At 37.6% G+C, this 26500-nt stretch overlaps 2 protein-coding genes across 7 annotated transcripts in view; one reads left to right on the top strand and one right to left on the bottom strand.

Annotated features, from left to right (window-relative positions):
- LOC125037772 (RNA binding protein fox-1 homolog 3-like) overlaps window positions 1-20840 on the top strand; it is a 610880-nt gene extending 590040 nt beyond the window's left edge. For all 5 annotated transcript variants that reach the window (XM_047630978.1, XM_047630977.1, XM_047630975.1 and 2 more), the window contains exons 4-13: window positions 1329-1466; window positions 1652-1705; window positions 2042-2134; window positions 2390-2447; window positions 4395-4433; window positions 8649-8769; window positions 11711-11777; window positions 14347-14597; window positions 17521-17611; window positions 17799-20840. In XM_047630978.1, the coding sequence (XP_047486934.1) occupies window positions 1329-1466; window positions 1652-1705; window positions 2042-2134; window positions 2390-2447; window positions 4395-4433; window positions 8649-8769; window positions 11711-11777; window positions 14347-14597; window positions 17521-17611; window positions 17799-17840 (954 nt within the window). In that variant the 3' untranslated portion in view covers window positions 17841-20840. The remainder of the gene's footprint in view (window positions 1-1328; window positions 1467-1651; window positions 1706-2041; window positions 2135-2389; window positions 2448-4394; window positions 4434-8648; window positions 8770-11710; window positions 11778-14346; window positions 14598-17520; window positions 17612-17798) is intronic.
- A 146-nt stretch (window positions 20841-20986) lies between these two features.
- The window catches only part of LOC125037771, a 32600-nt gene continuing 27086 nt past the window's right edge, over window positions 20987-26500 (bottom strand). For both annotated transcript variants that reach the window (XM_047630972.1, XM_047630973.1), the window contains 2 exons: window positions 23020-23519; window positions 20987-22496 (listed from right to left, as the gene is read on the bottom strand). In XM_047630972.1, the coding sequence (XP_047486928.1) occupies window positions 21890-22496; window positions 23020-23519 (1107 nt within the window). In that variant the 3' untranslated portion in view covers window positions 20987-21889. The remainder of the gene's footprint in view (window positions 22497-23019; window positions 23520-26500) is intronic.

The raw sequence follows: 26500 nt of genomic DNA, 5'->3' as shown, positions 1-26500 counted from the left end.
AATAATACTTCTGTTTAAACACTGCATGTCTTGTGGGATTTATCAAAACAAGATATTCTAATAGTTTGTATCATGGTGATAACCAGAGTAAGGGTGAGAAGCTGGTAAAGATCACATGCTTTGATTTTTCCATTGTTCAGAAGGGTGGTCATTTAACCAATGATGTATTGTAGTTTCATCAGTTTCATCAAATTCCTAGTGTTCTTCAAACTGTTATAAGGAACAGTTACCAGATAATCTAATTATATGGCAGAACACACTCATTCATATCACTGAAGGGTAGTAACAAGTGTGTTAATTTGATTACTGTATTTCTGAATGTTACTTGAGAAGTTTTCTTGCTAGTTAGATACATTGTAATATAAGCTTATACTACAAGGCTTAGGTTGTAGTATGATGGCCAAAATGTCAAAGTACAATCAGCTATTATAGAATTTCAACAAGTAAGAGGACACAAATCTCTGTCACAGCCCACACCACCAGTAAAAAATAATATTTGTTATTAGCAGGAGCAGGTAGTAGAGATCCCAGTCCCCCTCCACTGTATTCCTTCCCTTTATCCTCTTCTCTTGAAACTTGCCCTCCCTCACATTCTCCTGTAATTTCCTTACCTTTGCTTACCTTAGTTCACCTTAATTCTGTTATTGTGTAACAGAAGAAAGGCTGTCAGTATGATTGATTAGTATACACAGGTGTTGGTAATGGTGTGTGTGTGGATTGGAAGGGAGACATTTTTATTAGAAAAGTAGACAAAGGTTATTAGTAACTACTGGTGGTGGGAGATCATCTTTTTTTATTTTTTCACAATTTTTTAATATTTCTTTGTTTTAAGTATTATTATTATTATTAATAATAATAATAGTATTATTATTATTTTATTTATACACATATATATACATACATACATACATATATATATATATATATATATATATATATATATATATATATATATACACATATATATATATATACATATATATATATATATATATATATATATATATATATATACATATATATATATATATATATATATATATATATATATATATATATATATATATATATATATATATATATATGTATATGTATATGTATATGTATATATATATCAAAATGACTGATGGTAGTTTCTGTTACTTGTTCATTATGGGAAGAGTTTTTGAATATGCATTGTTGATTTCTAAACAGTGATGTTCTATTGATGAGGAACATGTTATGTTATTCCTTGCATCTTTGCTGTTGGTTTCCTGGTCTTTCAGATCTTGTTTATACCTGACTTAGTTTTCATGTAATCATTTGCTAATATCTAAACCTTTCAACAGAATGAAGCAGAAAATGGTGAAGCAGCAGCTAATGGTCAACCTGGCACTCCAGCACCCACAAAGGAACAGCCAAAGCGACTCCACGTCTCAAATATTCCATTCAGATTTAGAGACCCAGACCTCAGAAATATGTTCGGCGTAAGTGTTTGGTTCTAGTTTCTGCATTGTATGTTGTGTATTATTTGCATTAGTTTTGCTCAAATAATTTGATTGTTGCTTAAGCTGATATATGATATGATATGAAATTCTGTGGGTTTAAGATCTATTTTTAAGGTGCTCTCCTTTGTGACATGTGATTGATTAATCCTCTGTATTTTTCTCAGAAATTTGGCACAATCCTTGATGTGGAAATCATCTTTAATGAGCGAGGATCAAAGGTAAGTCACCCTTGGAGTTAGGGAATTTATTAGCTTGGTTTTTACATTTAGTTAGCATAGCTCTTGAATGTGTTGCAATGATTTTGAATAATAATTCTAAACCAAATCCTTTCAGGACCAAAAGCATCTTTGTCAAGAGATTAATATTGTCCCTTGGTTTTATTTCTTTTCTCACTCCCTTTTTTAAGTTTTGGATTATGCAAGTGTTGACTCTCAGTATAAAATAATTTCATTGATTCCTAGTTAAATTTGGCAGCAGCATGAACTAAGTCCAGTACTAAGTTATTCTGTTATACCTGAAGTATGTACTCATTCCTAATTTTAAAAACTTTTCAGGGCTTTGGTTTCGTGACATTTGCTTCTGCATCTGACGCAGACCGTGCCAGAGACTCACTAAATGGCACAGTCGTAGAAGGTCGCAAGATAGAGGTAACACTAATGAAGGAAAATAATTGTCTTCCATCTGACTTGATGCTACTATCATTCTTTTTTCATTCAATTTGTTTTTCTTTTGGTTCCATTCTGCATCACTTAACTAAATTAACTAGTTTGTGAAAAGATATTTTCTTAACACTGTTTGTTCATATCCTAAATCAGAAAAAGAGGCTAGTACCAAACATAAAGAGACGTAGCACAGTGGAGTTTTAATTCTCAATGTTAACTTTTTCCATTGTGTATGACCAGGTGAACAATGCCACTGCCCGTGTTCAGACCAAGAAGCCAACTGCAGCTGTTCCCAATGGTAAGTGCAGATTGCTTATGTGCTCTTGGCTCATCTGTGCTGCCATCGACCTTTTTCTTCTGTGTCTCTCCTACCTCCTTCCTCCCCCATGTCCTCACTGCGGGAATCCTCAGTACCAGAGACTGTCCCATTCAACACAAAAAAGCCTCCCATTTCTTTGCAACCAAACATACTTCAATGTTACCACAACCTCCTGTAGTGTCAGTAAGACTATAAGTTTATGGATATTTTAGTTATTTAGAGTTTGAGGGTTGTAAATATTTTACAGTACAAAATATTTCGTTAGTAGAAAGCACCCAGATATGCCCATACCATGCTGACAGCCATCATTGTTAAGCGCAGGATGCAACTGCCAAAGACACAGACAGATGATCACGGAGTAACTTTTGGACATATATGTGTATATGATATCACTTTGATGTCTGCAATTTCACTCACATCCCTGACACCAGTATAATTACACTTGAGTAGATTATGTGAAGCCTCAATCATAAATTTTCTTCTTGAATGCATAATTGGTGATTTTTTTGTTTAATAAGGTGGTTTAGAAAAACACTAGATAAATATAGATGCTCCTACATGCCTGTTATCCTGTGGCTTACTGGAATGAAATGCTTAAAATAGAAGTGGCATGCTGTTGTTACCAAATGGGGTTGTAGCAAACAATTATTGGTGAAATTGTACAGCAGATACTGTGCACAGGGAGCAATATTTCACCTTGTCAGAGCATTATAGTTTAACAGATATGCATATCGTTGCTGGTGTTAACTTTCCTAACTGTGTAAAGATGTGCATATGTCCATCTTGTACGCACACATTGCTCAGGGGAATCTAATGAATGTGGTGTCTGCATGTCCATTATAAAGACAGTCAAATTGTGGTATGCCTACACTTCTCTGACCCATCATCCGTCCCCATCTTCAAAAAAGAAAGATAAAATATACAAAAACAAAACACAACAAAAGATATGATAGCAGAAGAAAAGAATTACTCTGATAACCATCTTCATCCTTTCCCACCTCCATACCTCCCTCAGTTCCTTCCGAATCCACATTCCTTTAGTTCTACATTTCTCCATCTCACACTTTTATGGACCTCATTGCACTTAGGGTTCCAGTAATGTTGCTTATAGTTAATAATTACAGCATGTTCTAACACTGCAGTATGATAATGGAATTGATATTGTTGTCTAAATAGGATCCAGTTTAGACAAATTTACATGTTTTTTTTAACTGCCTCCATGTAGATATAATTGCAAATTGCTTCAATTTGTTGCATCACTGTAAAAAAATATATATGCTGAGAGCAGGTAGACAAGACACCCAAAATAAAGTCAGCTTATCACCTTATGAATGATGTGAAATACCATTACAGTTAGTCTCTTTGTTTTAGCTTCCAATTGTGAGACTCTGGAATGTGATGCAGTCAGTGTCTCCATGTTACCCCCTCACTTGGAGCGCTCAAGGGCCTGTACCTGTGTAGTCAACCAGCTTGTTATGGTCCATTCTTATTTCTTGTTTCAGTTGACTCATTATCAACAACAATGCTGAATAGAGCCATGATGAGCTGCATTTTACTTGTGAGAAGGTTCATTGTTAGGTAGTCAGTATATATATATAAATGAGTTTGTGTAGATGATACTGTGTATAAAGCCTAGCTTACATGTCACTGCTAGTTTGTGTAACATATTTAATATTTGCTCATTTTCTCATTTTGCAAGACATTGTGGCTTCATTCAGTTGTGAATGACAGTGTTGTTGATCAGGCCATGTTTCATTAGTACTAAACCTCAGGGTTGTAAACAAAGAGATTTTACTTGTACAGTGTTCTTAGATTCTATACCATTGGACATGCCATGTGTTTAATTTCTGTGACTGATTGATATTTGTCAATCACCATGTGTGATTTGGTATTTATTTAGTTTTCTTTTTTCTTTATACCTTTTAGTTATACTCGCTAGAAATGGAATGGTGCCAACTGCCGTGGGTGAGCGAAAATTAATGGATTTAGCTCATTCTCTTGGTGTTGGTCATGGGTGTTTGGTTTAGTGTATCCTATATTATGCTAAAAGTGCTGTGCTACACATCATCCAAGTTGTAAATGGTAGTCTTTATAAGATACAACTGACAATACTACCATTTTGTAGGCATGTAGTATAATTATTGGGAAAAAAGGAAAATAAAGTTTCCATATTTATTACTAATTTTATAAGTTTATGAAGCACTTTTATATTATTTCAGATTATATACCTAAGCTTTGTATTCCATAGAAATATGAAGTTTGGTACAGCAGCTTGCTTTGGCATACCTGCAGATTTCATATTCCTCTCACCTCTCTACCTTGATTGTTCCAACTTACTATTAATTGTCATGGCCTGTCAAATAAAAGAAAAAAAAGATATTGCAGTCAAGTATACAATTTTAAAGCTTTAGAATAGTCATAGGTTGAAATAGTAAAGCATCATAATATAAAGATTTATATTTATAGATTTTTTTCCTCTTATTTGTACATTTTTCTTTTTTAGGTCATTTATTTGAAAGTTAAAAGAAAACAAAACTGCAAATAGTTACAGTTCCTCAAGATGTCACTAAATGTGCTTGATTGGCCACTCTTAACTAGTTATTATGTTTACATATATCCTGTGCTTTTGCTTTGCTTTTATGTTTTTTGTGTGTGCATCAGCCTTAAAGTATTTAAATACTTTATTGTTTTTATGTACTTTTCATACTGTCATTTTAACTTTTGATAGACAATTGGAAGCACTTGCACATCTTATATAATTATGAATGTCACATTGTTTTTTCTGTGCATTTTCATAAAAATGAACAGTGGGTAGTTAGAAGTGCAGGTGCTTTGTGTAATGTGTATTAAGATTTCTGTATTATTTGTAATAGTCCTTTCAAATGTGGGTAGCATGAGGCCTCTGCTTAGACCTCAGTGGGCCCAGGCACTGTTTTTTAATGAACAATTACTGACAGCCAGTGATGAATATTTGCACATACAAGTCTTTTGCTACTAGCTAGTATTGTTGAGTGTGTGCTTGTTGAAGTTTAGACCAGGAAGAGTGAAGTGTTGCACAGTGCCTGGCCTGCACTGAACACTGCTTGACCTGTCCATGCGCCTTCCATCTTTCATCTGGTCTGCCTTCCGTGTCTTTCTCTCTCACATCACCCTCTCACCTTCCTGTACCCTTCTTCTCTTTTAGATGCCCCTAGTCTAAGTGGCGCCTGTATCTCTCATTGGGTTTACTCTAGTGGGTTTTTGTGCTTGTTGTCTTAGTGGAACTCACTGCATTGTAATATACCTTGAGCTGACGAGCAATAATATTTAGTAGAGGAGTGATGAATTGTCTTGCCATTGGATTGACTTATTTGTTATCACTAGCCAGCAGCCGCACTTTCTTGACCACCTCACTTCACTCTCCCCAGCGGGTTAGTTTGATACCCTCCATCAAAGCGAGACGTCACACGTCACTAGACAAACGGCAAACGCAGGTTACTTCCACCAAGTTACTGGTCTCTCTCGAGCCTGAGCTGGTAAATATCGGTACTCTAGCTAGTTGAATGATTGACTGGTTGGCTTTGGACGGGACTTTTTTGGCTCTTAGGTTTTGATTGCATCTAGCATGACCCGAGTGCTATGGATGGAGCGCGTTACTGTTGTGGACTTCAGCTCTCCTTGTTGCTCAGAACCCCCCTGGACTCGGAATGCCTGCAGTGTTTCACCCAATAAGACAACAAGCAAACCCACCAAGGCATTGGACTGATCAATCTCTTTGGCTTGGTTGAGTGTGATATATCCATTAATGAAAAGATTTACTGTAATGTCCATGTTGTTTTAGATGTTGTTATGAGTACTTTTGATGTTATTGAGCTATAGATTGTCAATATTATTGAAGAGAATTTTATTACTTTTTAATTGATATTGATTTATTATTATTCTGTCAGTTGAAATGCAGTTTAATAATCAATAAAGATGTTGCTTTTTGTCACTTCAGAGCTTAACAGTAGCAGCCTTGAGTATGGTAATGAACAAGATTTCTTCTCTTTATCGCCTTTAACACAAGCATTACTGCTGTAATCTCCAAAATGAGAGAAGAATGTTGCACATCACATAGGTAACAATCTGCCACTAATAGATTATTGCACATGAAAATTTAGGCGGTTACGGTGTTGACATCAAGAATATTAAAGTGCTTTTTGGTTACCTTTCTTCCTTATTTTAGTTGGTGTTGGTGGTGCCATGTTAAAGGCGAGCGGTAGAAGGTACTTGGCTATTGTGGTTGAATGCACTTTCCTTTGCATGGGGTTTAGCACTTGACTTGAATTAATCATCATCATTCTCTCTGCCATAATATTACTATGCATCAGTGATGAGAGTTTTTACCCTTTTATTTAATGTTGATTACATTCTTACCCTACTACACTCCATGGAGGGGGGCCCCGGATCACCCCACTCCCTGTGGTTCCTGCAGACAGATTGCTAAAGCTCGTTATGGACATGAACTTTGTCAAATTAATGTATAGTAGTCATTAGTTTGAGCTCCAACTTCGTTACTTCTGTTAGATTGGCTTTGCTTGAAATGGTCTGTTTCACTTGATCTATTTTCTCATTAGCACAGGACAAATGCCATCAAAGACACTCGGTGGTTAGTCCAGCAGTCAGAACCACCTCGCTAGTTTGTTTTACAATTTATGTAGTTCGAAGTTTGCACTGTTTGAATATGGCATTTTTTGAATTTAGATTAGCGGTTCTATTAGACAGTCCTAACATTTGACTGTGGGATTGAACTTAAATTTTCATTGCTTTTTCTGAAAACTAAAATTTTAATTGTGGACCTCCAGGTCACTACCCAGCTCTTATGTTTTCATGCTTGAATGGGTTATTTTGGTTAACACTTCTATGATTAACAGCACTCTTAATATTTAAATACAGGTTTGTCATCTAAATTGCTTGCTCAGTTTTTATAGGGCATAGGTATCTTGGATAAGAAAGAGCTGCATCGTAAAAGTAAGTAATACGAGTACCCCCCTTTTTCCATGGATCCTTACCTGGGCTTTAGCAGCTCTCCTCCTGGTGATGGTAGAGCTAGTTGACTGTGCCTGAGTAGAGATGTGATACTTGTGGTGCCTGGTTTCGCATGTGCCACAAGTGTAGCTGCCTCTTGAGCCACAGTTCAACCTTCCTACTACACAGGAGTGGATGGACTGGCAAAGTGAAAAAAATCAGCTCATTTACTCTCCTAATTATTTAATCTTGCTTTATCGTGATAGATATACAGAAAATGTTTTAAATGACTACAAAAAGTAACCTTTAAGAACAAGACGGGACTGATCAAATAAAGATTCACGTGAAGATTATGTGTGTTTTATGGGACATGGAGCATGCTTAGTTGTAGTGCTATGGTGAAAAGTACCCACTGATATAGTGGTTTACATCTGGAGCACTTGTCCTCCTGTGCTTAGGGTAGATTATGACAAAGATGACGCTTTCATCTGTCTGGGTTGGACTGCTTCCCTCTGCGTGGGTTGGGCCCCACACTGCGGCCACCATCGCCGTGGCTGTCGCGCTGATGGTGTCCCCCTACTGACTCCACTCTATGGACTGTTTTGTGTTGCAACCCCCATGGATCTTAGCTACTACATATTGAAGAGTGCACTCAACCCCCGTAGCAGCCTGCACCGTATGTCGGATTGTGATTCAAGGCTTGGCTAGTGTTTGGCCCTGGAGGAAGTCTGGGCAGCGGCAGCAGGCCTCCTCCTCCCCCAGATGCCCGGGACCACCAGCAGTTGTCAGTACCTTATCACCACCACTTCTCAGGCCCACTACACAACACCAACACCATCAGCTTTCACTAAACACCAACAAGTTACATAATGTGGTATCCAATAAGAATAGGAAACATTTGGAGAAATAAGATATTATATTACTTACTGCCTATGGTATGAACTCTTACTATCGTTATTCTTTTGTGACGAAAAACCAAAAGGATAAGCAACTTATTATTTTGTGTATAAAGGTCACATGGGAATTGAATTAAAATGGTATGGTGTAGTGTGTGGGCACAGGGAACAGTCTGCCAACTTAGCCTATCAATGGTGAGCCTCGGGCCTCTGGAACCGGGAGAGGCCTTTGTCCTGTGCCTGCCGTCTGAAGTGAGTTGTGCCTGTAATGAATGTTGATCATTTTGCATGCCTCCAGCGGCGGCCCTCCGAGGTGTTGCGATCCAGCGTGGCAGGGCCCGGACGTATCCGGCCACTGCCCTTGCACGTCATCCCACCCCACTAACAGCTGCCGCCACAGCTCTGCATGGCTACACACCGTAAGTTTCAGTACCAGACGAGAACAGCAGCTGCATCACACTCCTGAAGACACCACGCAGCAGCAGACACAGCAGCAGCAGCAGCAGCATTGGCCTCTACATGGTGTAGCAGAGTCATACTTTGGCCCTGCCTGCTGTGGATGCATCAGTCCCTGTTAATAGTCTTGTAGAGCAGATGACTTGTCAGCTCCTCTTGGCTTCCTTTTGCCCTTTTGGTAACCACAGATATAGGGTCAAAGTTGTAGCACTGCAGAGCCCGCCATTCACCAGCCAGGAATTGTTTGACTGAATATGTAAAGACTTTGAAGATAAAAGGAGCTTAAGTTTGTTGACATTCCATTAGCTTTTTAAGTTTAAAGCAAAATAAGACCAGCATATTAGTCTGTCAATTTCTTTTGGATCTGTGGGACTAAGCCAAGATGCATGTGACTGCGTGTTGTCTGAGGGGGTGTTGTGTAGCCCCAACCTGACTCTGTCTCTCATACTCTCCTCCTCTTCAAGTATTAGTTGCTAGAAACAATACAGGTCATCTTCTCACACTATACCTTTGTGACCTACAGGGGGCATAAAGGTAGAAGTGCTGGTGTTAAGTTAGTCCAGAGATGTATATGATGTGAGGAGATGTCTTAACGTGTTTCTGGTGTATAACTAGCTGGTTCTGTAATTGTTGTTATATCCCAAAAGCTGTGTGGCAAAGGAGACAGACTAGTGCCATAACAGAAGTAGGGTTGTGACAGTAAGAGACAGGCCAGCTGGCTGTGTAGCAGTGTGAGTAGGGTGTGCCTTTGGGTTGCTCAAGTAAGCCAGGGACCAAGGAGTTGGACTCTTCACTTCTGACTCCCTCCTACTGCTGCAGTTGGAAATTATTGACTTATTACATGTATTGGAGTTAGTTACAACAGAAGTAAAAGCATTTGGCATGATTACTTATTTATATTTTTTTCTGTTTTAAATGCTGAGTGTTCAGGATACTGTTATTATTGTTGTTATTGTTATTAGTGTTGTTATCTTTATTATTATGCTAATGATGATGATGGTGGTTGTTATTGTTGTTATCATCATTATTATTATTATTATTATTATTATTATTATTATTATTATTATTACTTGCTTAGTTACTTACTTATCATTACTATTATTATTGTCATTGTTAATAGTGTTATTATCTTTTTTTTTTTTTTAAGAGACTTAGTTTTAAAATTACTCATATTTAATTATATGATGCTATAGTACTATAGTTTTTCAGATTTGTAATACTTGTACATAAGATATATATATATCATATATGTAGGCTATAATGTTTAGTGTGCAGTTGAAGGTTATAGAGGAGATCTAAGAACTGTTCAGGAGGGAGACCAAACTAGAGAAGAGAATCCATCCTTACAGAGGATCCATAGCCTACTCCTTGCTACCCAACACTGGCACCTCACACTTTTGGACATAACTCTTTGTTTAGATCATTACATAATGCTACTGACACCTTGGGAATGTATTTAACCTCTCACCTGTTGTTGGGAGTGACATTGACTCTGCTAGGTTTATTTTTGGACCTCATGCTGTGTATTATTACTTACGGCTATAGTAAGGGGACATCGCGCTGAAGCCAGGACTTGTTCTGGAGAATAGTTTGTGAGCAGTCTGTTAACTTTACCAGTTGCCATACCACTTTCTTGTTTTCGAGTAGCTTCTCTCTCGTTTTATCAGGTTTTGGCATGTGTTAATGGTAACTGACTGTCATGAAATTTTCCTGCCAAGATAGTTTCAGCAATATGGACTCCTTTACTATGGAGAGCCGCTATTAGTATGTTGCGTACAGACCATCATAGTCGTAGATGATTTTTTCTGTGTTGTTGACTTGAATGTGTGCTATGCTCTGGATTTATCCTGCACACGCATTTAGCACGGTTTATGCTTGGGGATTTTGGAAATAAGTTTGAATGTGTTTTAATTGTTTAACTTTCCTGTGCCCTTTCTGTGTATTCTGCATTAAGATTAATAGGGATTAATTCTATCATTTAAAGCAACATTTGAGGATTAAGAGCTTCTTAGACAACTAATCGGTCACTGATTAACCCCGGGTGGTAGATAGTTAACTAAACTCATGACTGAGACATGGACTCTCAGACTCTGACTGCCCCACTGTGCCACTAGATGACTTCTGCCAGAATAATTTTACACAGCTCCTTACTTTAGCTTAAAGGTTAAAGATAAGGATTGGGGAAATTATCTCTGAGAGTTTGACCTAGTTATAAACCACACTAACTTAACCTGAAGGTTGCTTTGTAGTAGCCTTGCAGGTTAACGTTGAGGTGTTAATAATTAGGTCTAGGAATGATCCGGATTTAGCACTGAGAGTAATGTCTGGTAAGTGATGGTTTTCCCAGGGACCATTGGTTTTGTACTTTAATCTAGACTGTAATGTTTTAATTAACTGGATTGGCCAAAGCCAGTTTTTGTGAGTAGCCATTACAACCAAGACGTCATGAATGGTTGGTAGATGAGAAGTTCCATGAAGACCCCACAGCACATCCCATGCTGTGTGTTGCCAGGAGAGCTGCCAAGTCACATAAGGGAGAAAGGATGGTCAGTATGAAGACACGATTATGTGTCTGGCTATCACAGCATTTCCTGCACATGCAGTTAAAATCATAGCTACTTTTATTAATCTCATTCTTTATACTTAGGCATTTCAATCCCAGGCAGTAATAGTTAATAAATGCATTTACTATCTTTTAACTTTATAAACCCTTTCTGGTCAGGTTTATTAAGATTATTTGACTTGCTCTAATTCCCTCTGCTATGATAACTCCATTTGTAGTTATAGAAAAAAAGAGAGAAAGGCAGACAGAAATTATTGAGGGTTTTTAGTTTTATTTTATTTTTGCCTGGAATTGATTAAAATGGTACCGTAGTGATACTCAAATATTTGGTTTCCTTGCAGCGGTGTATATTATGACCCCTTCCTAGCAGCGCAAGCGGCAACTGCAACTCCTCTCCAGGTGAATCCAGTAAGTACCATGCTGTGGTTGATTTGTGTTCTCAGTAGATCCACTACCCTAGACACCTTTTACGAGCACTACTTGGCCTTACATCTTCACTTATGATCCTCTACATTATACTGAGTTAGAAACATACTTTAGTGTAGTGTAGTTGTAAGTAAGGTAAGCTAATATGATAGCTTTGAGGTGACAAGGGAAGTGCTACAATTTCTCTCTTAATTTTACCTAACTCAAGGGAATGTACCATAAGATCCTACTCACTGCAAATCACTAAGTGTTTTTCACCATTAGAATTTTTGGGGCTACCTTGAAACCTATCTTGTAAGCTAAGTACCCTCACACCAACTTTGATCTGATGGATTTTTCTTCAGCCTTATTTTTGATTGTTATTACCCCTTTTCATCGTTTTGTTTTTTGTTTTTTCCACTGTCACACTGTAAAGGATCCATTGGCCATTTACCTAGATGGTTTAAAGTTTTATTGGTTACTTTGTATTGTCATAAAAAGAAGCCACACTCAAATGGCACATCCCATTACCAAACTTCCCTTGAATGTTTGTTCAGACTGAATAGTGGATGTATGTAAATCTTTTAAGTGTTTGTGCAAAAGTAAAAGTAAAAAAAGATACATATATCACCTCTTTAATATTTGTGGAATGGGATGAGGAGTGTAGCACTTGTGTTTGGTTGTGTTAAACATTTACAAATCTTTAATGGAATGACTTAGATGGTAGTTCCTTTTATTGCCCCTATATATCTGGAAAATGGGAAAGGCAATCCAGCTATAAAAAAGCCCCTAAAATGAAACAAAATAAAGTGGAGATGATAATGGAAAAAAACTATCCATACAAGATGACTGAGATGGATCTGCTTTTCCTTCCATTGTGTTGCACAAGCATTTTATGGTAGATCAGTGAAAGGGAGTGGCCAAAAGCATGTGCTGCCTGCTTACCTCACAGCCCAGTTAAGCTGACCACCACACAGCCTAATGCATGAGCCCAGCTCTCCTCACCTTGCATAAATTTCTTCTTTATTCTTCTGTCTTGCAAGCCCTTGTTTGTGTGTAGAAATCCTTGCCCTTTCACGAATCCGGACTTCCACTCAGAGCCTCAACTTCCTGCTTGGTACACAGGATGCTATGGATTAAAAGTCCGGATTTTTGTCCACAGGCATCAATGATTTTGCCTGGTAACCTTCAATGTTTTTCTATATGTTAGATTGATACTTCCTTTTAAGTCAACCTAATGGCTTTGAAATTAGTGCATGTGAGCATTTTGGTGTTTTCCTTTTTTTTCTCTTCGTTTTTTTTTTTCTTTTTTTTTTCTTTCCTTTTTTTTTTTTTAGTAGCTTTCAGGACAAAAGTGTTCAGCAGGAGAGTATATGTAAACATGATGGTGAGCATTCATCACAGGTTAAGGTAACGTTCATTTGTGCATAATTATCAATTGTTGTCACTATATTATTATTAATGTACTATACAGATTAACTCTTCAGTTTTACAGATTGCACATTACGGTGTTCTATTATTATTGTGTGCTTGTTTATAGTGTCCTTTATTCTTCCCTTTCTTATGTACATTTATTTACCATACTTATTACTCATACTTGTGTAATTTAGCTCAAAAGAATTCTTAAGCATGTATGTACCACAGAAGTTGTATCTTGCAAAGCATTAATGAGAAAGACACTTTTCTGAAAGTAAAGCTTAGGGTCTAATATTCTTTTTTCTCTTAAGTGACAATCTGTTGGGTGCTTAAAGATTCTCTGCAACTTTGTCTATTCTTTTTATTTATTTATTATTTTTCATTATTTGTGTACTTTACTGTTATGGTATATTGTAATGCTCTTTTTTTTTTTTTTTTTTTTTTTTTTTTTTTTTTTTTTTTTTTAAATCCTTTAATTTATTTATCATTTATATTTTACAAAGCTATCATCTTGATGTTTTTGTACTTGCATCCCAATTTCAGTTATTTTATGAAAGTTAAAATGTTGCCCCGCCACAGATTAGTTTTATTCTTGTTTCATCATTATTCTTTCATCTTAATTTTGTCTGTAAGATACTATTTTTGTACTTTTATTTCTTGGTGAATTATTAAAGGATTTCTTTCTTGAAACTAACAGTGCAACACAGGTTCTCTAGTCTAGCATGGGAGGGAAATCTAATTAATGTTTAAATTGTAATAGCTGGCTTGAACCAGATTTACTCTGCTTATTGCAAGAGGCTCTTTTTAGAAATTTCTTCATGTTGATTATATGCTCACATTATGAATGGGAGGAAGTATTTAAATTCTATTTATTTGTTCTATTGAATGTCATCATAAAACTTGTTTTACTCCATTTTTATATTTCATTGTCTTATTGAGTTACATAAGAAGGCAGTAAATGATCAGTCAAAACATTAAGAGATTTCAACTATTTCATCAAAAATGAATTGTGTTGCACTGCAGTTGTAGTGAAGATATTTTAAGTTGCGTCTTGATGTGAAGGCTGTCCTTGCTGGCGGTGGCGTAGTGTTGCATTATGTTGCTTGCGCTGGCTGTGTGTTGTGCATGAATAAGGAGCCACCCCCTTTCATTACAGCAAGCAGCTGCAGCCGCAGCTGCAGCGGTGGGCCAGCCTGCTGCTGCCGTTGGTGCGGTCAACCACCCCGCCGTGGGGGCCTCCGCCGCCCAGCTCCTTAAAACACCAACACTTTCTGTCTCAACGGCCCAACAGGCAGGGTATGCAGCAGCAGCAAATGCCTACACAGCTGCCGCGGCACGGGCCTATGGAGTGGCTGCGGCAGCCGCCCAACCTGCAGCCGTAGCAGCTTACCCTACCATTGCCGCTGGGTGAGTTACTTTCCATGACTCCTAATGGTGCAGTCTGCCACAGTAACTCTTATGAGATACTGTAGCTTGCTTCACCTTCTGAGAGATGCTCACCGTGTCTCTTATTATATTTAATGTAAAGGTCCTAAAAACAGTTGATTTCACTACATAATTACTGTAGGTGACATCTCTCTTCTGCTGTTAATTGAGGCAACTGAGTATCCAAGATATTTAGATTTGTAGTCTATTAAATATTCTATGATTTACATAAATTGGATTCTCAGTTGTCTTGTGAGTGGATGAAAGGAGTGAAAATGATGTTCTTAATTCTTCCAAACAAATAATTAGTTATAGTGTATATGCATAGATCTATTTATATATATACACCTTAATATATATATATATCTATATAGACATAAAAAAAATATTGTAGTACTTATTGGTGCAAGAAAAAGTGAAGCAAACACAAGAAAGGATATTATAAAAAGACAATGTATGTGCACGTCTGTACTCACTCACTTTCACAATTGTACACTCGTACACTAACACTAAACTCTCTCACACACACATCCACACTCAGTCTTACATTTTAACCCATGCCACAATGGCAAAAATACATGCCAGGTCCACTGTGTTTTTTTGTTTGCCTCCACAAGTGCTTAATCACTAAGGAGTAATTACAAGTTCTACATCTCTCACCTGTTTATCCTTTTCCTTGATTTTTTGAAAATTTCTTTTAATTTTTTGGTTGCTATTAATATTTTTGATAACATTATAATAACTATGGTAATAGTAGTAACCTCATCAGTATCAATAGCATAAGACAAAAACAATTTTCCCATAAACTCAAGGAAAGGGCAAAACCGGTGTAGTCACATATGCCTAGTAATTACCTCCTTGGTGGCTGAGCACTTGTAGAGCCAACTATGTGCACAAAAACTTACAAAAAATACAATCGATAGTACATGTAGATGGCAGCAATGGGTTGATTTCAGAATTCTGTTTAAGTGATGAGTGGGTAATCATGTGTCAGTTAACTTAATTTTTGAATTAGTATGATATAACAGTTGTTTTTCATTCCGATAACTGCCCAAAGTGCAAACAGATTTTAGGATTTTTTTTCTTCAGTGATGTCCACAGATATGTATAAATATAAATATATATATATATATATTTGTGTATGAATATAGATATTTGCATATGGATGTATATATTCATACATTGATATTTTCATGTACGGGTATACATCTACATATGCTATGCTTGTTAGGGAGAGTAATCTTGAATTCGTTGATTTTTGTAAATGAAATGAAAATAGTTTTCTTCAGGTAAAAATTGGAGACTCTTCGATTGTTTCAAAAATATAGATGACAAAAATTTTGGTAAGATGAAACTTGTTGAATGCATGCTTTGAAATATTTTTGAAGTAAGCGGTGTTCCTGGGCAGTGTACATAGTTTTAACAGTGGTTTGCGGCCTTGTCGAGTGTGGTCCGCAAGTTTCACTTGTAAACAGGCCTACATGATCCTGTAATGACTGCACCTTTGTCTTCTTTTATTGTACTTTTCTTCACTTATTTGCCTCTTGAGGTTTTGATAGAGGTGTAATGTTTGACAGTTGGAGTGGCCTAAATCAGTAGGTAGCAGTGTTGGGACATTATTGCTGGGTGTTATCCATGGGAAATCTTTCACCCTGTAATCACCTACACCAAGTGTGATAAACCACATGGTGTGCTTGACAGCTAGCTTGAACTGTTTATCAAAACAATATTGCAGCACTCCTTAATCTCTAGGGGGATTATGCCTTCTTGATTGATTGTGTGTGCATGGGAGTGTGAGCTGAACTTGTCACTGGGGCATGACAGATGGATTTTTTATTATTATTATTATTATCATTATTATTATTATCATTATTATGGTTATTATTATTATTATTATTATTATTATTATTATTATTATTATTATTATTATTATATTTTTTCACTGAATCTGAATTTTTTACTGAAGAAATTTAATTTTTTTTTTTTTTCTTTTTCTTCTTTTTTTTTTCTTTTCATTTGCCATCTCACTAGCCCCTGTGGAATGGAGTTGTACAATAGATATAGCCGTTTAATAATTTATGTTCACCATCTTTTCTGCATACTGTTGAGTTACACTGTAGGATCTAAAATGTTTTTGTGCATGTTTTCTTACTACAATGTTATATAACTTGTCTCATGTTTTGGTTTAGTAGCTTTTGGTATTTATTGCATGCTGCATGATGATAGCACATTTAACAGTCATACCAAAAACTCAGGTCATTCAGAAAATCATCGACAACTTTCCTTAGTATATATTTAATGGGTTAGAATCATGTACTCATTACCTACCACAAGGAGGACTGAAAAAAAAGTGTATTTGAGGAAAACAAAGGAATTTAATCCTTTTTTTCTTGCATATGACTGGTGGGTTTCATTCCATGAATATTCTCAGCTGGTTTAATAAGAAAAATGGATTAGTTTACTACTGGTAAGGATTTATGTACTACAACCGAACCAAATTTCAGTATTTACAGTAATTTTAAGGATATTACAAGCCTAGAATTGACACAGCCACGATGAAGTGTCCTTAGAGAGTGTATTGATGGTTCTGAATAAGAGCTTCAGCATTACTGTAGTCGAAAGAAAGCCAGGTGGAGTGATAAATACATTTTAGATTTGTTTAATCTGTTTTTATATGTAGCCAAAAGTAATCTTGGAAGCTAAATATATTAAGCTGGTGATGGAAGACTAAAAGCATTTAAAAGGTGTGTCTAATATCTCATTGAGCATGGTTTTGGGGAGAGCCATTTTGCCTGAGTTTTTGAATGTGCCTGCAAATCTCTGTAGTTGGGTAGTTAGATTTGTAATATGTACTCCAGGACCCGCTTACTAATGGAAACTTTTCCCTCTTTTTTCCCGTTCAAAGATCGATCTATTACAGTGCCTATGCTGACAGGCCCTACCCGGACCCATACATCGCGGCTGCATCCGGAATTGGACCAGTGGCAGGCTACGGAGTAAGTATAGCCAATTTTGTATTTTGGTATTTTCTTTCAAACTTGAATCTGTATTTCAGTAAAAGGACTGAAACAATAATCAAGCAACACAATATATTTTTTTTTTTTTTGACTAAAACTATTTCAGTTATTTTATTAATCTTTGCCTATCACTCTGCTTATGCTAATGATCTTTTATTTGTTTCAGGCGGTCTACAGAGGCAGCTACAATCGATTTGCACCATACTGAGGACTTCACATGTGCATTCATCAAATAACATGACAATGCTGTTATCAATTGCTCATTAGAGACTATGTTGGTCTGTGTGACTGTATAATTATATATAAAAAAGGACTCTGCTCCCAGCCCTTGACCATCTCTTGTAGGAAAGTCCCTTAGAGTGTTATCACATTGCTTGGCTGGCAGAGTCTGGCTGTCAGTGCGACACACGAGGACCAAGTATCCCCTGTGGCAGCTCATTATTGCTTGCTACTTGGGGCTCATCCAAAATGACAGCTTATGGTAAATGAGGCACAGTTACCTGGATGCCCCCATGCCATGGATCCATCAGCAGTTGCTTCCAAAGCCTAAGGACTGGTGGCAGAATGTTGGTGGTTGTGCGAGTGTGTTGTGTGCCAGACCGGAACTGTTGTTGTTTGAAAGGTGACTGTAGTTGAGTGGCATCCAGTTTGCACAACAACAGATGGCTGGGGCTGGAAGGTGGTGTGTTGCCAACCACACCAACCTGACCAACACATGGACTCTGTGCTGTTGTTACCATTTTCCCTCTACCATTTTGTATGAAGGGTCTTGTAGTGAATTTCTGAACAATTTGGAAACCTCAGTTCCAACCCATGTAGGCCATTTCTGAGTCAGTGGAGTACCATAATTTGTTATGTTGAGAGTAGGCATGGCCCATTTCATACAGCAATTATGAAATGATATAGTGCATTTTTAATGTATTCAACGAAACATTTGACAAGTGTGACTCATATAACCTATACTTGTACAGTGTATGTTTACACTCTTAAGATATACTTGATAACCAGTTATGAATCTCGACTTCTGATAGCCCTATTGATATTAGCTATAGAATCTCATTTCCTTTATTACTTCCACTAAGAGTTTTTAATTTTTCATGTCTCAGAGTGCACTGTTTGCACTTGCTATTTCTGAACGTAAAGTTATTTTATACAAGGTGCAATGTCAGAACATCATTCATCCTAAAGGCATTGTATTAAGAATGTTTTTGGTGTTATATAGATTTTTGTATGATGCAGAACCCCACATATAAGGTCACATGTAGGTCCTAAGTCACAAAGGGTATGATTCTGTCAAGACATTTTATTATTATTATTATTTTTACTAATTATTATCACATTATCATCATCATTGCTATTGTAACTTGTTAAGTTGGAAATTATCTCATCAGTTGTAGCCAAGACAATCACATTCTTATTTACAAAATGACAGCATGGGACTAAAGACATGATTACCATGCTTGGGTTTGCTTTTATGAAAGTGTGTGGGTTCTCCAATATACCTCCTTTTTTTTCTTTTTTTTTTTTTAGGTCAGTACATTTTTGTAGGTTAATTCTCCTTTCCCTGTACAATATTTGTAAGTTTGCACCAAACTGTTGAAAATCAAAGTGTTTTAGTGATGGACAGCACAATCATTTTCTCCATATGCCCAAAGTGATGTGTCTTTGTGGATATTCACTCTGTGCATTTCCCAGTAGCTATGTGATCAGTCTGTATAAATATGTGAGCCGTTTTCATTAATGCTCATCTTAATGACAAGTGTATTCATTATGATATTATTGTGTCATCAGTGTCCGAAGTATCAGTGACGAGTGTCTTTTCTCATGTTTTGTAACTGATGGCTTCTGCTGTGTATTGCAGTGTGGCAGTGTGGGTGTAAGGTGTAGTGGTGTTCGCACAAACCCTCAGGTATCTACCGGCTTGACCGATACGCCCGACTGACAGACTCGCCTACAACCACATTAGCCACCTGCAATGTCTTCTTGCACACTTCTCCCTCTTTATTGTGCAGTTTGTCAATCATCCAATTTGTGTTGCAGTGTCTTGGTTTCTTTCTGCTGTGAACCATTGTTTTGCTTACCTTTGGGTCAACTTGACACTTCAGGACAAGGAAGTTGCAATCATGCATTTCCCCCGATTGGCACAATATCAATTAGTCATTAGGTGCAATAGGGACTTTCACAACATTTTTCCGGGTTTTTAAATATTTGATTTTGAGGCATATGAAGATATAACCTGTCCTAGATCCTGGATTGTGACTTGTCCATAGAGAAGCTGACCACATGGGGATTGTCAGAACCAAAGATATCAGTATTTGTCCAGTCTGCAAGTCTCCACTCTGTGCTATGCTTAATGCCACTATCTTAGTTTTAAACGTGCATAATGTTTCCTGTATTTTTTCTTTTCATTTTTTTTTTCTTTTTTTTAATTTTGATCTGAGAGGTAAAGTGGCAGCCTGGAATCATTTAAACTGAACCAAAGATCTACAATTGTTGTCTTTTGTGCCATTGTGCATATTGATATTGCTGCATTGGGGATTAAGTGTAGGATCTAAGCCAATGTTTTTGACAGATACTTATTCAATTCCCAGCTTTAAAGCTTGTACTTGGCCAGATACATTTGGCCCACAAATGTAGCGGTATGTACCATACTTGGCACAAGCCTGTAGACAACATAGTGCAGCAGTGTTAAATCTTGTGCAGCTAATTGTGGTCCTTATGCTCTTGGAGATGAAATGGCAGCCATTTTTGGAATAAAAGCAGCTACACCCTCTCAGAGTAAAGAGTATTGAAGTAATTAAGGTATTTACCCTACTCAAGGAATGCTTGATAGGTTACAATTCACAGTGCAGGAAAGAAACCAGACAATAGAGATGTCAAGTCTTCCTTTTAGCACAATGGATAATTTGTGTCGTGTTGTGAATCCGAGCACAAGAGAGATTAAATTATTGATTCCTTCAGTCAAGCACAATGGTGAATAAATGTGTATCGTAACGTCCAGTAAGATGATATTTTGTTTGTGTTCATTATTCGTAATCAATGTAAGAAACTTCACCATTTTTGTATAATGTATTATTGTGTAATGATATTTAGTAATGACAGAGAGTACTAGTTTTAGACAACTTTTTGCTCCTTTTAAACCTGATTGTGGTACTGTACAAATCTGCCCTGTGTTTACTCTGTATAATAAATAAAAATATGGATATTATTCATAGTTTCCCTGAGCCTTTGCAGTTCCTTGTATTTTCATGCATTGGTACTTCTTCATTATTATTATTATTATTATTCTCTGTCTAATGTATGGCCAGAACTATCTGTAAAGCTTTCTTTTTATCAAGGAATAAAACAAAGATGATAGATCTATTTTGTTTTATGACATATTCCATGAATCACAGATCCAGGTTCAGACATACTAAGGGTCACTGAAAATGTTCTTACAGGCATAATATTGACTTACATAGTCAGGAATATTATGAAATGTTAAGATTCCAACAAATTCTCAGCATAACAATCTATTTAAACTTTGTTTAAATGTGGCACAAAATTGTTGAAGAGCTAACTAAAACAAAGGTATCCTCTTCAGAGAATGCAGAATACTGTAGGATACACTTTCCCCCAAGTCAGATGTTCTACTTGTCATTACTAAATAGTTCTAATATCAGTCCCCAAGCTTATAGTATTGTTTGATACAATGCGACTAGTCAACACAAGATAATCCATTCATGTTACAGTATAGCAAGATAGACAACACTTATGCATACAATATGGATACAGATATGTCAAGTTTAGCCCAGGAGTAAGATGATGATGATAAATATCACAAATAAATGAAGGGAGTTGTCTAGGGAAGAGAAAGAGTAATTCAAGGTTCAATATATGTGACATAAAGCTTCAACTGACCAAAATTCCTCACTCAGAAGGGGAATTATTAGATGTGCACTTAAATGCATGGTTCTAGCATAGCTTCCAGAGAAGTCAAGATTCTGTCCTCAAATTTTAACATTAATCACACTCAATAGGGTTTGCAAAGAGAAGTGCACCTGCCACATCAAACAATGACATCACAGCTTTGCAGGTTAGTACTGGAGAGGAAGTCTACATATCACATAGATATCTATACCTGTCCACAAATAACACTAGATGATACATGGTAATGATGATACTGTGCTACTGTTCACACTAAAGCTACACTGGCTGTTTTCCTACTACCTGTAGTGGTTGCCAAGCGAGCCTAACGTGTGACAGTCAAAGGTGATGTCAGATGTTGAGAGGAGGTTGTGTTAATGATTCACTCAGGTCCATATCCTGGTAACTTTTGAGGTCAGTAGTAGGTACATCCTCAGTAATCATAGCATCACTGCTGCTTCCATCACTAGTGTCAGCTCCTTTTACTTGTCCATCAAACTGGTCTCCATGCTCCTGATTGCCGAACTGGTCCCTGTGCTCTCGACTACCAATACGACTCGTATGCTCTTGGCCACCAAAGTGTTCGTTATGCTCTTGGCTGCTGAAACGATCCCGCACCTCTCTTCCTCCAAAGCGATCACTATGTTCTTGACTACCAAATCGTTCATTATGATCTCGACTTCCAAAGCGATTCCCATGATCCTGTGCTCCAAAGCGATCAGAATGATCCTGATTGGAAAATGAGGCTGTTTGATCTGTTGTTAATGCTGGAGAAACTGGCTTGAATAAGTGAGGGGGAGGATCAGGCGTTGGGGCAGGGGTTTCAGCCAAAGATGCTGGTGAATATGGTGCTGTGGAGAGACCAGGAGATCCAGAGGAACAAACAGATTCTGGAGTACCAACACTCCCAAGTGACCCTGGACCTGCAGGGCTTGGTGTACTCTCTAGACTGCCAACACTGAAAAGAAACAATATTAAAATTATTATTTACATAATATACAATCCCTAAGTACCAAAAAAATAAAATATAAGAATCAATTACATTTTAATGCATTACACATAACATTCAATATGCAAAAGCAGAAGCAAAACAATAGTAGTAGAAACAAGAGCAGATAATTATTTTTTTATCTGGAAAAAAAAAAAAGTTTTACAGAAAACCTCTCCTACAATATTAAATAGATTCCATTCTATAATAATGAAGGACAACTTTGATATTCTAGCTCTATTGGTAGCTCATTTTTAACACAATCATTGACAGATTATGAAATAACAAATCAATAATATTACTCTTACCCCTCCCACTACCCTTCCCACTACCCTGACATGGATCCATGTTGCTGTACAACTCCTTAGGGGTTAATTACATCCACTTCATCAAAGGGATTACCCACTGGAAAATTCTGATTAAACATGAAGCAGATAATGAGTGCCATGAGAGTCATAAAACAGTATCCCAAAACATAATAAAGGTCACTAACCTGTGAGGCTGAGTAATAAGTAATCCCCCTATGCAGCGATCAGGGGTGCATGTGGAGGCACGCTTGCTAGGCGTTAGGAAGGGTTCGCAACGTTCATCCATTTCCCACTTGCGCTTGAGACCTGCTCCAAGTGGTGATGGCCGTAATGCAATGGGACTTAGGCTACGTCTTGTAGCAAAAGTCTTTTTAGTAGGAGATGGAGAGGGGCAGAAGGAGGTGTTGCGGACATGTTGCTGAAGGGAAGGGGAGAAGCATTGACGTCCAACACCCCTCGTTGGGGAGGCACCACATCCAGTGAGGGGAGTCACTGTTGGGACTATGGTTAGGTGAAGAGGGTCTGTATAATCTCTACGCACGATGGGCATGCCTGTAGTTCCAGTAATAGAACTTGATACACTTGAAGCCACGCTACTGCTGGGTACATTAATAGAGCTGGTCATAGTGCCGGGTATACTTCCACCACTCACACTATGAGACTTAGGCCGGGCAACATCTTCAGTCTGTTGGAAAAAAAAATATGTATAAAAAAATATTGCTCACACACAATACACATGCACACACACACACACACACAGGTAAATTATGTTAAGTAATGTATCTTCTTTACCTAAACAAAGTCACAAATAGTGGAGAGTGACAATGATAAACCAACCATGAGCACCTCTATCCCTATCCTTATTCTAGCTACGCCATAATGTCATATAATAAATATAAAAATTAGCAACCCATGTCAAGGCCAGCATGAGACCTTCCTACAATTGTTTGTATCCCAAATGTTCTAAAATGGTTCCTATATCTCCTGAATCCACTATCTGGCAGCACAGTGCACATCCCAGAAATAAGTTGGGTAATGGTTAGTGGTTTAAAACAAATAAATATGCTTGACATCAAAGGTTGTACAGTACTATGGAGAAGTATTGTGGTGAAAAGGGGAAAAATCAGTTAATAGAACAAAACGTGTTAGATGTCAAAGGTCGTACAGCACTATAGGATAGTATGGTAGTGAAAAAAAGTAAAGAAGGGAAGCAAATGGGGAAAGGGGGGAGGATTAGCATAAGAGAGCTTAAGGGTGAAGGGAAATTAGATCAAATGGAGAGTATCTATGTATCTGAAGAAGAACAAGTTCAAAGGAAAGAGTGGGGGATTATGTAAGGATGTCTAACAGGTTGGGGCCTCAGGGAACAGAGGACAAGTGAGGAAAAACACAGGAATGGGGAGAAGAGGAGACAGAAGTAGGTGTAGGAGAGAATGTGGAAGCAGATTATGGGATGAAAATCTAAAATGCCTAGTACAACAGGTAAAGTGAGGAGGAGGAGGAGTAGGAGGGACATGCACTGGGAAGTGGTAGAGACTGGAGTATCTGGATTTAAAATGGCAAAAGAATTTATCTGGGTGAGAATGGGTAGAGGTGGGATGGTATGGGGGAGATGCAGAGCCATCTTGGGAAGAAGGGTGAGAAACAGACCAAAGGAGAGCATTTCAAGTGATAGCAAGAGGAATAACCTTGGAGGCATAGAGTGAGGCCAAATTTGAATCTGGAAACTCCTACCTCAGACTTACATTTGTAGGCAGAAAACCCTATAAAATACATTATGAAAGCCACCACAATTGGCATATGTACATTTTTGTGCAGAGCAATTTGAATGGTCATGACCAGGTAGGGCAAGTAGAGGGTAACAGGCTATGGAGTGATGGTGCTTGGCTAAAACACCAAGATTTCTGACCTTGATAGGGGAGGGGTCAATATGGTCAGACAGGACAGGACTGCCAATATAAACTTCATGGAGGAGGTAGTATCTACAGAAGGTCATCTTGGCAATATTGGTGTAAAACTTAAGGCGGCCTCTGAGAGGAATAGTGTAGCACAGACACTGTCAATGAGGCAGGCAAGCAGGTCATTTTCACAGTCAGACTAATCCTTGTAATGTACAAGGGTATCAGCTGGGGAGATGGAAACAGTTCTGACACAAGTATCAGAGCAGAACTGAAGCTGGGCAGCGAGGTTCGATAGGGTAGAGCCATCTTTTCCAACGTTTAGGGCTTAACCCCTTGCCAATGGGTACGACGGGTAGACACGTGCTATGCCCACTGTTAGTACTTGTTTGATTGTTTTTAAACATAGATGGCTATACTTGTACTAAGTCACCAATGAGCCAGTTATGAGTATTGCCCGTCTCGGCCATTCACCCTTTTCTTTGATTTACGAAATATTTTATGTTGTCTTATTTTGCTGTTACTAATATTAAAAAGCATTATAATAATTATAATGTTTATAATAAAAATAACACCATCGATATTCTTAGCACTAGTAAAAAATACGTTTTCCCGCCAATTCAAATCAGGTACGGTCACAAGGTCTACTAATTGACTCCTTTGTGGCTAAGCACTAGCAGAGCCATCTATAGGCAGACATTTCACAAAAAATATAGAAAATAGGTACAGCATTTTCCCTATTTTTTGTTAATTTTCACTAGCGGCATTGGGTTAAGCAACACCTAGCCATTCTGATTACATCATAGCAGTAGGTGGAGCAACACCCTAATTGAATAGATTATACAGAAGCTTGGGAAGGAAACTTTGTTTTATATGGCTGCCTCTCTCTCTCTCTCTCTCTCTCTCTCTCTCTCTCTCTCTCTCTCTCTCTCTCTCTCTCTCTCTCTCTCTCTCTCTCTCTCTCTCTCACACACACACACACACACACACACACACACACACACACACACACACACACACACACACACACACACACACACACACACACACACACACAAATAAATCCCTCTTACCTGGGTTAAAGAGAGTACTTAAAAGGTTTGTAGATGTGGGAGTAGTAACATGATGAGTATGAGTAGTAAGGATGAAGAGTAGTAAAAAAAGATGGGAGGGGCAAAGAATTAAGAAGATTGTGCAGGAATAGGAGATGGAGTGAAGGAGGTTGGGAGAGAGGAAGGGGTGCATTCTGAAGGTTAAGTAATGGCCTGAGTAAATGATTCAGAATGGCCAAATTGACAGTAAGCATTGAGGAGCAGGTAGTAGTAGCAGTTGATTGGAGCCATGTTCAGAGGATAGGTGGGGGTTGGGAAACCAGAGAAGTTAATTTCAGAAAGGCTAGTCGATGAATGGGCAAGCCTTAATGCCCATATTATGGGTACAAAATATGTAGGAAAGAGAAATGGTCTACCTTTCAGTCTCCATGAAGGGTAAGGGCTGGATGATTAACCAAAGGAATACCATAAACATGGCTCAAAGAGGCTGTTCAGCACTGACACAAAGACAGCCTTTCATTCACGAGTGGCAAGACTACAATGCTATGCTCACTGTAATAAGAAGTTTATCTATTGTCTTTACACTTAGATGGCTCTACAAGTGCTTAGTCACCAAGGAGTCATCTATTAGTCTTAGTTATCTCATCTGTTTACCCTTTTCCTTCATTTTTTGAAAACTTTACTTCTATTATTTTATTGTCTTTGATGTTATTAAT

The sequence above is a fragment of the Penaeus chinensis genome, chromosome 24, assembly GCF_019202785.1.
Source record: "Penaeus chinensis breed Huanghai No. 1 chromosome 24, ASM1920278v2, whole genome shotgun sequence".
Taxonomy (NCBI): Eukaryota; Metazoa; Arthropoda; class Malacostraca; order Decapoda; family Penaeidae; genus Penaeus; species Penaeus chinensis.
The sequence above is the reverse complement of the archived record's forward strand: the minus strand, read 5'-3'. Positions and strand labels throughout refer to the sequence as shown.